Source organism: Chelonia mydas, chromosome 5 (assembly GCF_015237465.2).
Source record: "Chelonia mydas isolate rCheMyd1 chromosome 5, rCheMyd1.pri.v2, whole genome shotgun sequence".
Lineage (NCBI taxonomy): Eukaryota > Metazoa > Chordata > Testudines > Cheloniidae > Chelonia > Chelonia mydas.
Window position 1 is genome coordinate 90,637,535 of NC_051245.2, and position 13,021 is coordinate 90,650,555.

At 40.5% G+C, this 13,021-nt stretch overlaps 1 protein-coding gene across 4 annotated transcripts in view; it reads left to right on the forward strand.

The window, feature by feature from the left end:
- The first annotated feature begins 1,420 nt into the window (after positions 1-1,420).
- TLE1 (TLE family member 1, transcriptional corepressor) overlaps positions 1,421-13,021 on the forward strand; it is a 97,895-nt gene continuing 86,294 nt past the window's right edge. For 2 of the 4 annotated variants that reach the window (XM_007065536.4, XM_007065538.4), the window contains exons 1-4: positions 1,421-6,575; positions 7,553-7,653; positions 9,562-9,625; positions 9,731-9,775. In XM_007065536.4, coding sequence (XP_007065598.1) covers positions 6,552-6,575; positions 7,553-7,653; positions 9,562-9,625; positions 9,731-9,775 — 234 coding nt within the window. In that variant the 5' untranslated portion in view covers positions 1,421-6,551. Of the gene's footprint in view, positions 6,576-7,088; positions 7,108-7,552; positions 7,654-9,561; positions 9,626-9,730; positions 9,776-13,021 lie in introns of those variants that run through there. The other 2 variants (XM_043546496.1, XM_043546498.1) reach the window with 2 other exon arrangements.

The window sequence follows — 13,021 nt, forward strand, 5'->3', positions numbered from 1 at the left end:
TGTGTTTTCAGTATGTGTGTGCATGTTTGTGTGCTTGCTACATAAAATACACACTGTTCTTTCTTCTATGATTTCTCTCTGTAGAGAAAGGCAAAAGCATGATGTACTGACAGGTGGTCTTCATTATAAAGGTCATTGACATTGTCAAGCATCTTTTGAAAGGTGACACTGCACCTAGAAGCTTATCAGGCCGGAGCCATGAAGTCTAAAACAATTTCTCTGACAACACTGTAAATGGGTAATATCTCTGACACCTTTTTAACTTTAACACAGTATAAAAGATTAAAGTTATGAAAGCAAACAGTTTTCTCAGAGTCCCTCCCTGTGGTTCTAATCACCCTTTCCTTTTCCTTCACCAGGCATGTATTCACTTCCCCTAAGCTTTGTCTCTAAGTACTCTGCAAAAGTACTGAAGTTGTAAAGGAGCTACTTTAATTATAAGTACTACAGTAATGGATTCAAGTACACTCATTTATCATAAAGGGCTTCCCCATCTGTCTCTAGAGTATGCTCAAAAATGCTGTGTATTTGATAACATTAAGGTGGAAAATTTAACACATTTTAGTCTTAAACACTGCATATTGGTTAACTTTTTGTCAAATAGCATTTCTGCAGATTGACTGATAGAAGAGATTTGTGTGTGTGTGTGTGTGGTCTCTTCCTAATTTATTTGCACTTCAACCCACTGGGATCAAACTGCAATCCCTGTAGGCAAAAGAAGATTAGGGAAAGGGACTGACTGTTTTTTCCCAGACACAGAAGGGAAAGCAACTCCTCAAGTACCGCAAATTCTTCTGGCCACTGTACAAATTGTTCCTGAGTGTGGAGAGTTTCCAAAAGACCTAATTAGCAACTCACTGCAAACATTTCTTTGCATTAGCTAATGATCCGGCTACACTTGTAAGCAAACAGTACCAACATATCTAATCAATGCAGAAAAACCAACAGAATGCTTATTAAACATCTGGATGTATTTTTCTAGTTAGACTTAGAACAAAATGAAAACATATGCAGGTTCCTTTGATCTGTGCTTCAACAAAGAAATTGTTGATAAAAAAGCATACTGGCCAGTCAATGTGTCATTTTCATAAAGTCTGGTCATTTCTCTTCAGATGTTCCCAATTTAATTTTGTTGGTTTCCTGCAATCTCTAATTTTACCATATTGTGCGAAACCACAAGAGATTCTTTGGATCTGATTTTATTTGAGGTTTTACTGCTGCATGATTTGCTACTGATTTTTTTTCCTACTTAGTCTGGAAGAATTTTTTTTAACAGCAGGAGACTGAGGGAAGGTAACATAGAGATGCTCTTCTGGAACTTTTCAAAAATTCCTGTGCATAAGGAAAATTATTAATTTGAAAAAAAAAAGTTGAAATCATAAAAAATGTAAAGAACAGATATTAACTGTAAGATAGTGAATTATGAGAAATTTAATTCTTTTAACTTTCTCACATCATTTGATTTAATAAATAAGGTAGAATCTTAAAAACAAATACTCCTTTTGCATTTCATCATAACAATTATAATCCCAACAATATTGCACTACTGTATTACATGTACTGTATGACTCAGGCACTTTTATTTTTGGCTCCTAGCTGTACTCTTTGCACATTGCAAACAAATATTTAAACACATGTACTTTCTTTTTCTGACTGAAAATCCAAAGAACTCTGAAATCCAGAATTTTAAAAGCATAAAATCTATTGAATTTTATAATTGTCCTTTTAACATATTTTTTCTCACTGCATTATGGGTTGGAGAAGAGTGAAATAAAATACAAATTTTAGAAAGAGTTTTCTTCTGCATTAGCAAAGTCCTAATAATTGACATCATATAGCATTTTATTATATTGCCACTTTGTGGGAATTTTTAAAAACCTGAAAACATATATTCATATTGATTGTAACCAATAATGTTAACTGGAAATGAAAAAAAAACAACAACCCATAAGCATCTAAGGTGTAAACTGAATGTCATTTCCCTAACAGAGCAAGATGCTACATCTGAAACCTAATATTATACTAAAACTACATTTTGTGCCTGATCCTGATTTGTTTGTTCACCCAAAACTCCCACTGACTTCAATATGAGTATTGATACATAATCAAAACAGAATTAGGCCCTTATGCTGTTTGAAGTAAGAAAATTACATTAGTATGCTCATAGTGGGAAAATTAACAGACAGAAGAGTAGAAATTATGATTAATCGGAAAGATTTCTGATATATTAATATTGAAGGCAGCCTCTGCAAATTGTATGTTTATTTAAAACATAAGACTAAAGCAGCTTGATTGTTTAAACACCATTATTTTTAATGCAGTTAGAGAATTTAGTAGTATAATTATTACAGCATAACAATCTGGGAGAATATATTACCTTGAATGGGATACAGCTTTTTATAGGCTTATCCACTTATCCAAATTTTGCTCTTGTTGCACTGGTTTAAGTATTAAGGAACATCATAGACTCCAATTGAATTAAATTCAGGTTACATTTACATAGGTGTATCCAAGAACAGATTTTGGTCCCCTTCCATCAACCATGGTATTCAACTGTAAGTTAAATATGTGAAAGAGTTTGTTTGTTTGTTTATTTATTTATTTATTTATTTACTTACTTATTTTATACATATAGCAGCTTTCATTAAAAAAAAAAAAAAATCAAACCCCAAACAGTTCTACTACTGGTTTTATTGCTCTTCCATACTGATTTTGATGGAAGAGGCTCAAAATACCCTTAAGTCTCTTCTCCTAGCATCTCAGTAGGTCAGAAAGCACTTGTTAAAAGGTATGAGGAAAACAGAGAGCTGTATTTGTTAAAACATGCCCTGAAAAATTTAAATATGGTAAATAAAGATCACAAGACATTTCAACTTTCATGTAGGTGAGCAATTAAAAAAATCCACTTCTGTTCTTGTTCCAGAATACACTGTTGTTTTAATGCTTTATCTGTTTTTATCTCATTAACAACTTGTGCCAGCAGGTTAAGCATAGTATTAACCAAAACTGGATAAGAAAGTGTTATGTTGTCTCAGGTTCCATAACTACCAGGTGCACCCACAGCATATATAATAATGGTTTGTATTTTATAGCACTTTTAATCTGGGGAATCTAGAGTGCTTTATAAGCATGAATTAAGCTTCTTAATGCCTGTGTGAGGTAGCTAAATATGCTAATACTTATTTTTATATGGATAAACCAATACACAGAGAGGTGAACTGACTTGCCCAAGATAATGCAGAAAATCGTTGGCAGAGTTGGGCATAGAACTCTCAGAAATTCTGACTCCCAGTGCTGTGCATGGACCACTAGACAAATTTACAGTCTGGTGTCACAATCACTGCCTTCTTCTGAAAAGCAAACCTTTGTTGACTGCCCCTAGGAAACGGTGAAAAAAGAAAATATACCTTCTTACTTATGAGATTGCACTCAATTTCAAAACCCTGAGGAGTGCAAAATTCATCTGGTGTTTTGCAAAATACTCGCAGGTAATGAGAGTTTGCTTTGTTTTTTTGTCCTTCCCACCCCCGCCTTTTGTCATTTTTTATTGTAGGTAAAACTGGTAATAATGCAGTTAAAAAAATAACACTGAGAATTGAATAAAGCCATAAATTGCTCTTGTTCAGAGATGTAACAATTTCACTCCTATTGAATTTTAGCCATAATCAGTTCTAATTTAAATTACATAGTGAAATTTAATACAATTATGAAGAAATCACATAAACGTTTAAAGGGAAGTTTAATTGTAGGGTGAGAAAATGTTTACTATAAAATTGCTCCTTTTATGTTCCAATGACTCCTTATGATATTTTAGGACTTCTCCTTTAGGTAAAATATATTACCTGAATAAGTATATGAACATTTATTAAAGCATTATTTAAAATTATTTTAAAGCATTAAATTTAAATTATTTATTAAAGCATTATTTTAAAGCTACTAGTACATAATGCTTGATTATTAAATTCTGTTATGAATAAGATGGTTGTTACTGGAGGATGTGTTCTGAAGATGTTTATATCCCATTGTGGGCTGTGTGAGTATTTGGCAGGGCAGTAGTCATACATGGAGCATTTGGAATTTATTTGACCCTAGTCTACTTCCAATAGACCAAAAACTGTTTATAATATTGGAAGTTTCTGACTACTTAACTCCAGTGGAACCCTCTTGGAAAAAGTCAGTTTTACCCAATGGACAACTTCAGTTCTGTCTGAAGGCCACTGTAACTAAATTGCATTTAGTTTGTTTGTGCATTACAGTGCATTAGACCAAGTCTGAGACTTTCATTTTACTTTACTAAATTTTCTCTCTATGGGAGTACACTATAAGCAAGTGCCACAGTTTGTGCACCTATGTGTATGTAACCTATAAATTAAATGTGTATGCATGCCATATTTGTCCCTCAGAATTAGAAAGTAAACTCTGGGATCAAAAATCATAGGCCCAAATGTGCTTTCAATTTACAGCAATGAACAGCACTGAGTTCTTCTGGATAAAAACCTGAGGAAAACAGAGCAGAATGGGACCTGTTTTTATTTGATGTGATTTCGATATTGTTTTGGATGGGCTATATATCTGTATTATAACAACAACTTCCGATGAAGTGAGCTGTAGCTCACGAAAGCTTATGCTCAAATAAATTTGTTAGTCTCTAAGGTGCCACAAATACTCCTGTTCTTTTTACGGATACAGACTAACACGGCTGCTACTCTGAAACATAAAGTCCATGTGTGTAAAATAGTGGGCCACAAGCAGATGTTATGGGTAAATCGTCTTTCCCTACAAACCCCATTTTGTCATGTTCATAATTTTCTGAAAATTCTCTTTTGGGCTACAGTTGTCCATGTTGGGTCTGGTTGTTGAGGTGAATTATTCTAAGAAAAATTTAATACAGATAGATATGTGAACACCAACCTCAAAGCCTGGAGCATAACGCTCCACCCCCCAGCTAGTGTGTGTAACCAGGGTACTGTATGTCTGGTTCTAGCTGCAGCTTGTCCTGCTCTATGGAAGGATGCAGTATTTCTCTCTCCGTGTTACTTTCACAGATTGAGACTAGAGAAAGGGGAGAGGGCAAAGTGGAGGAATAAACCAGATCCCAGCAATACACGCCTCCCTTCATTCCCTTTCCCTCCTCCTCCTTTTCCTCTGCCCCCCCGCCCACGTTACTTTGATTGACAGTTCAGCCTCTCCCCCTCTCCTTCCCACCGACCTTCCCGTTCTCCCTGCCTCTCTGAGCGTTCCACGGCCTCCTATTGGTCCGCTCGGAAGGGTCCTGCAGCTCCGCCAGGAGAGCGGGCGGGACCAGAGCCTTGTCCCATTGGGCAGTTGAGAGGAGTACATCAGCACCCCACGTTGGCTGGTGAGCAGGCGATTGGCCAGGGATCCCTGCCTCCCCTCGAGTGGGCGGGGCCGGGTGGCTGGTTAGCTAGAGGAGTGTGAAACCGCGTGTTAATGTAACCAGCGCGGGCGGATACATTGTGTCCCGTTTACAGAGAGCCTGCTAGTGCCGCGGCGCAGCGCCGCGCTCCCTGGGCCGTACCCCGCGAAGTTTGCATACTGCGCACTATTATCCATGGCGGGGCGGCTGTAATTGCGGGGCTGCTTTCCCCCTCCCCCGGCCGCCGGTATCTGGATGTGTCACCTCGGGGCGCTGGAGAGAACTTTGTCCCGGCCGTGAGCGGGGCGAGGCGAGGCGAGGCGCCGGCTCGGGAGAGCCCAGGATGCTGCTGCGCGCGGCGCTTGCGGGGCACTGGTGAGAGTCGCTGCTCCCCGATGCGCGCCCGGCCGGAGGAGGCTGTAGTGGCGGTGGTGCGCGGAGGAGCTGCCCTTTGATTAGTCCCGCCGGGGGGTGGGTGGCTTGGGACCAGGGCGTGGGTGTTGGTGCCTCTCTTTGCAACGGCCCGAGGAGTCTCCGCGGTGCGTGGTTCCCCTTCCCCGCGGTGCACGTGCCGCGGGAGCCGGCCCCCGCTACTCTGCCACCGGCCCCTTCGCCAACGCCCGGGAGCAGCGCGGCGCTCGCTGGGGACTTTCTCTTGCGCCCCCGTCTGCTGAGTGTCCCGCCGGTGCTAGCCCGCCCGCGCCCCGGCCTGGATTTCCCCTGCGGGCAGGAGCTGTGGGGAGAGGAGTCGCCTCCGCTCGGAGTTTCCGGTCTTACAATTGCACAAGTTACGAGCCTGCGAAAGGGGATTATTTACTCTGCAGACAGAAGCAGCGGCCAGAGGAGGAGGAGGAGGAGGTCGGGCAGCGAGGGGAGCAGCCACCCCCCGCCTTGCACCACCCCCGCCCAGCGGAGCCGCGTGGCCTGGGGACCGGCTGGGGCCGACGCGCCCAAGGAGCCGACACCTGCCGGTGACTTTTCAGAAAGCGGCGGGGGCGAGTTGCTGGCCGAGCCCCCAGCCCTACAACAACAAAGGAGGCGGCGGGAGGAGGATGCCGCGGCCGGGCCGCTGAGCGGCGGCGTCTGCCCGCGGGGGCTGCTCGGTGCTCGGGATCTAAAGTTGGGGACTGAGTGGAGAATTGAGCTACAAAGGAGCAAAGCGGCGGCCAGAGCCATGTTCCCCCAGAGCCGGCATCCCGTAAGTAACCCCCGGGCCGGGCTACCCTCGCGGCACCCCCTCCCTGCCTGCCCTGCAGGAGCGCTATGGCAGAGGGGATCCCTGCTGCCCTTTGCCCTGCTGAGTGAGTGGCTCCTACCCCTGCCTGCCCAGCCAACCTCTCTCTGGCCTGCGGGCCCCAGGGCTTCCTGCCCCAAGAGCGACAGACCCGCAACAGGCCACGGGGCAAATTCTTGGCTCTCTTGCCCCCTCCTGGGTTGCTCCCCGTGTGTCCCTTTCCCGGACCATGGACCCGGCCTGGGTACTGGAGGGCACTGGGGGAGGGGCTCCTTCTCCCTCTCGCCCCTTTGTTTTAATATGTAACTTATTTGCATATAAATGACAATGGCGGGGCCGGGACTCTCCTTCGCCTCGCCGCCAGGTTGGCTCCTTCCCCCTTCTTCAGTTGCGGCCAAATAAACTCTGCCTGGAGCAGAGACAGGATATGTGCTGCCCCCCTCCCTCCGCACGTGATTTTACCGCAGGGAGGAGTTAGCACCGACTAGTTTCCCTGGTATGGTGGTGACAAGTGTAAAGGGGGTGGATCCTGTTGCCCATCCCTGTGGAGTTATATCCCAGGGGTGGAGTGAAAACCAACTTTTTTTTTTTTTTTTTGGAGAGGGGTGGTGAGTAATAGTGACTGGGTTGAGGGGTGAGTTGGGTCCCCAAGTCTCTTCCCTCTTTCCCTAGCGTTCTCCTATTGTACCCTGTGCTGGAATTAAGCTCCCTCTTTTTTCTGGGGTGTGATGTTTATGAGTGTGGGACCCATTGCTGTTGGAGGTGCCCCAGTTGGAGTGTAGGGTGGCATGGTGCTGGGGAATGGTTCCTAACAAGTGAGCTGTGCAGACAGTGGAATAAGTAGCTTATTTTTCATGCCTGTCCTAGGGCCTTGCTCACTGTTCTTTATTGAAACGTTTTTCTTTTCTTGTGCCTGCTTTTTCCTCTGCTGGCCTTTCTAGACACCGCACCAGGCTGCAGGTCAGCCTTTTAAATTTACTATTCCAGAGTCTCTGGATCGGATCAAAGAGGAGTTTCAGTTCCTGCAAGCTCAGTATCACAGGTGGGTGCAGCATGCTCTGTTCATAACCAATTCTTCCTGCACCATAGGCCTCAGGCACATACTGCATTTGAGGATTCAGGCTAGTGCACAACGTGTTGTTCAGTGGGGTGTGTTTCTTTTTTCTTGTCTCCACTTTCGCTGGTGGGAGAAGTGGTGTTTTATATCCGTGTCCAGATGGTGGCGTGTGGAGTCGCAGTTAAACCCTGTCATTCACTCCTCCTTTTCTTTCCTTGCCATTGTTTTCACAGCCTGTTTTGCTGCTGTTCAGATGAACTTTTTTCTGTGTGGTTTTTAGTGCTTCACAATAACTGTCAATATTTGCTCTTGGGAATTTTGTAACTGGCTGTGTTCAGAACAGCAGGTCAATGGGTGCCTTTGTCCTCATGTTCCTGCATTCCAGTACCAAGGCACTGTTGAAATAAGCTTTTAATAAGAGCTAGAAGTTCAGTAGGAAGCAGTGGAGTCTAGTGGTGAAAATGAGAGTGACTGAGTTTGGGACCAGTAGGTTCTAAGCCCAGCTCGGTCACTTAATATTCTGTTTGTGACCATCTGTAAAATATTCAGGGTGGGAGTGTGAAATTTAACTCTTTGGTAGGATCCTTAAGTGCAAAACCTACATAAATGCAAAGTATTCTGAGAGAATATCCACCCTAATTCTGTAGCAGAAAATGTTACGGTTAGTTCTCATGCACTTTTTTGTTTACAAGATTAATGCAAAAATATAAAAATGAAAATAAACAGTATTTAAAGAGCAAATAAGGATTTTAAAAAAGCAGACAAGTATTTTAGTGTGCTACCACAGATAAGTGAATTTCACTGGTTTGGTAGATTTGAGTGATGGTTGCTATGCCATCCTTGAAGCTGGCAACTGTGTTGCTAGTTCTTGTGCTTATTGCTGAGGTCTCTGCAGATATCAAGGGTGTATTTTCTCCCTCATTGCATAGACAGTACTTTTGGCATTAACAGGGAATGTGTCCCTTGGTGTGTAGCTGTATCCTGTGGCTGAGCAGAGATGAATAGAAGGCTTCAAGTAAATTTCCTTCTTTTTGAAGTTTGGATTAGGCCTTTATGATGTTGTGTGTGTATATAGTGTTTATCTATACAGATAAAACCCAACTTATCAAGGCCTCCGGAGCCTATTTTTGATAGCTCTTACATTTAAAAATAGCAAAACTTAAACTGTGTACTGTTTTATATAAAAAAGGTGAGCATGCACACCAACCACTTTGATAGATTGTTTACTATTTTCTTTAATTAAAAAAAGTCAGTTACCAGTCCATGTTACAAAGAAACGGTATTTAATATTTTGTTTTAATTAGAGCTGTTGGAGTAGTAAGGGTACAGGTTATTTGAAACTACAATTCCTTCACTTTATTTTTGTTCTCATACGTATATAAAAAGAAAAGGCATATCAAATTCTAAATAATGCTCAAAGGCTATACATCTTCAAGGCTTTGGCAAAATAGCTAAGTACAAAATCAGGAGACTTCTTGGAGTAAAGGTTTAGAACTGAAATGCAGCTGAGTCTTCTACTGTGGTTATGTTGTTGAACTCTGGTACACTAATTCCTGTCACCTAGAGAGATCTTTTTACTTCATATTTAAACTATAGTGAATTCAGGCAATACCATAGTCTGGGGGTTGTGACAATTTTTGGTAATCACCCTAAGCATAGTGTTTTGATATTAAAGCCTTACTTAGTATGTATTTAAAATGAGTCTGATCTGATTTGCTGGATGCTATGTACTCTTTATATTCATATTCAGTTTTTCTGTTATACCAGGCTAAAGTTTATGGTATCTACATTGAAGGGAAAGGACTAATAAGCTATCAAAGTGCAAATAGGGCAGGTAGATGTCAAAACAACTGTCATAACATTTACATTAAAGCGTCTGTTTTATTTCTGTAGCCTTAAATTGGAATGTGAGAAACTGGCAAGTGAAAAGACAGAAATGCAGAGGCACTATGTGATGGTAAGTATAAAAGATTTGTTTTTCCTTTGTGTTTATTACAGCAAATATTTTCTACTACTTTACTATCGTATGCTGGTTTTAAATTGTACTTTCCTTTATTTGCAGTATTATGAAATGTCCTATGGATTAAACATTGAAATGCATAAACAGGTAAGATGTTCATCTAAGTTCATAACTACTAAATTTATAGTCCAACTTGTAATGTGTTTATGGTATTAAAACGCAGCTTTTGGATTTATATTTGAATTAGTGCACTTTGTCAGAAAGAGTGGATTGATTCATAGTTGTGACTAGTAAACATTGTTCATCTACCTAATATAAAATGACGGGACAAATAAGGTCTGCAGAACAGAATGGTTGTGTTGGTGCTGGTTCTGAAAGATGTGGATAAATATATAGGAAATGGCTCGTCTCTGTAAACAAAGACACTTGAGTTAAATGGTTTATAAGGAAATAATTTTTTTGGTACAGCCCCTAGACCTGTTGTATCAGTCAGTCTTTTATGCGTCTGCAGCTTATGTTGATAGTTGGTGAAAACCTAGCAATTTAAAAGTATGAAAAGATTAGTGACTTGGAAAATTCTTATGACTGAGTTTGCAAGTTCCCATAAAATTCACACTTATGGCCACTATAATGGTGAATAAAAAGAGGTATTGAACTGGAACAAGGCACTAAGGACCTCATAAGAGAAGAAAAGCTAAATGATTGCTCAGCCCAGAGGACCCTCAATTGAGTACTCATTGTCTGCCAAAGAAAGCATTAATGGTAGGGTGTAAGTATTCTGTAGATATGCTGACATTCACTTTTTCATCAAGATGCTGGTACAATAAGTCTTTCAGAAATCGATGGCCTCTTAAAAAAATTATCATTAGATGAAGTTGCACAGTTGGACACATTTCAAAGTGCAACAATACAATTCTTTCTTGATGTATATGTGCTATTTCATCTAAAACTCTTGTTTCATTAAATTAAAGAGCATGGCTGACCGGCTAGGGCACAGCAAAGAAATTGATTAGTTCAGGTTTCAGATCTTCAGTACATTCAAAGACTTTCATTAAGCAAGTATATTTCAGAGCTGAATTCTGTTTTTGTAACTCTGAACCCTTTGATATTTTTTTTTCTTAAAGTATCATGCCCTGAAAAATATCAAATTTGGTAATGTGGAGTTACATGTATAGCTTTACATGCTCCGTTGGAGATGTATTTTGTTTAAATTTGAAGTATTGACTAATACAGAAATATGACAACTTTGTGTTGAGGTAACAATGAATTTTGTAGGGAGAAGATTTCTGCTACCATTTGTGACGCTCAGATTAGATCTAGAGCTGAATGAATTTTTTTTTCTTTTTTTTCTTTTGCAACTTAAATTTGGAACCTTGTCAGTTTTTTACTTCAGGCAACTATTTTGGGCTCAGTGGAAAAAATTCCTTTTCTTCAAATAACTTAATGGTGTATTGTGACTTGGTGATAAGTTATGATTAAAATTAATATCTAAAGGCAAACCTCTTCTGCTACAAGTATTACATAAACTTATAATAGGATCAAAAGTTCTTGTAACTATCCTGTAGATGGATTTAAAATAATGGAACAGTTGATGAGAACATGCATTTAGTGTATAAATGCACTAAAAACGTTAACCTTTGTCACTCTAAAGTTAAGTCCACAAAATCAAGGAACGTCAGAGCTCATATTTCCACATTGACCATAGCTTCTGTGTATTGCCAGGCTTTAATGATTACATATAAATGGTGTGTAATGTTTGTTTGCTGTGGTGATATAGCATAGAAACTTTTAAAATAAATGAAATAATGTATTATAACCTGCGATAGTCCAGCTGGGAAAGGTAGTATGTTTTGGGTGTGCCTAATATTGTGATTTTTAATGTCTGTTTTTGTTTAATCATAATCTTAGGGATGAAAGAACAAACTTGGGAAGTGCATGGCAATCCAAAAAATGAAAATTGACAAGAAAATAAGCTGCTTTAGTGTTAGTGGGTTCTTATGACTTCCATATCCAATCTTCCACTTGAGTGCAGAATCTTTAAAGCAGGGTTTCTCAAACTGGGGGTCGGGACCCCTCAGGAGGTTGTGAGGTTATTACATGGGGGGGTCACGAGCTGTCAGCCTCCATCCCAAACTCCGCTTTGCCTCCAGCATTTATAATGGTGTTAAATATATTTTTAAAAGTGTTTTTAATTTATAAGGGGGGTCACACTCGGAGGCTTGCTATGTGAAAGGGGTCACCAGTACAAAAGTTTGAGAACCACTGCTTTAAAGCCTCAAATTCAGAACTAAACTACAGAGTTGCAAAATAGCACTGTTACAGTTCAGTATAAATTGTCTTAAATTGAAAAACATCCTTCTAAATTTCAAATACTATGGAGGCATTTGGTAGATAATAATCATAATTCTTATTAAAACTGGTGACGTCTAGTCCCTAGAGTGTAGCCAGCCTCAAATTGATGCTTTTTGCTGGCTGATCACCAGCATGGCCTAAGTGCTCATTATGTTGTAGAGAGGGCCTTTGGAGCTCTCATTACGTTTGACAGGAATTCTCTCTAGGGGGAAACTGGGCATTAGCTAGACTCCTGACAGGCTGAAATTATTCCTGCTTTATGGCTTATAACCAAATGCTAGCAAGGCATCATCAGGGGACACAAGAAATTGTCATTTCTGACAACATCTTTGTTACAGAAAAATGCAGTGATGGGGAAACTTTCCATTGAACAAGCTTTAATGTTCTGAAGGCCTGTCTCCTGTGTAGATGTTACCCTTGCTCTGTGTGAAGCCCTTCAGAGCGTTGGTCTGATGAATTTTTTTTATACTACTTCAGTGGCACTTCACACAGTGAAGTGCTGCACCAGTGTTAAAATAAAAGTGTCACCCAAATAAAAAGTGATGTAATTATAGCGTGTCTTTTCGTGTAAAAGCTGGTGTGTTGCACAGATATTATGTGTTAATGTTGTATCAACAGTTCCATTATCTTTAATTCAGGAGTTTATAATAAATTGTCTGGAATAAATTCACAAAGGCTTGAATGTTGGTATAAACAGCCCTTTAAAAAGTAAATATTCTAAAATGTACTGCATTAAAAGAATGCTTAAGATAGAAAGTGAAGCACGCAGGTCAGGAAATGGCAAAGTTAAGGTTGCCTCTACAGCCTTTACTCTGCCCCGTGTGCATATGTATTACAGTAGTTTTTAATTACATATGCCTTTCCCAGGACTTCTGCCTTACTTCAGCCTTGGAGCACGGACCGTGCTTAGTGAGCAGTGTCTGTTAAATATATGTATCCTCACTGTTCAGTTTGTAGCTTCCTTTCTTGTTTTTGGCATGAACTAGCTTTGGTACACTTACATTAGACTCCTTACGTTGTTTAATATAGGTTTTTATGCTG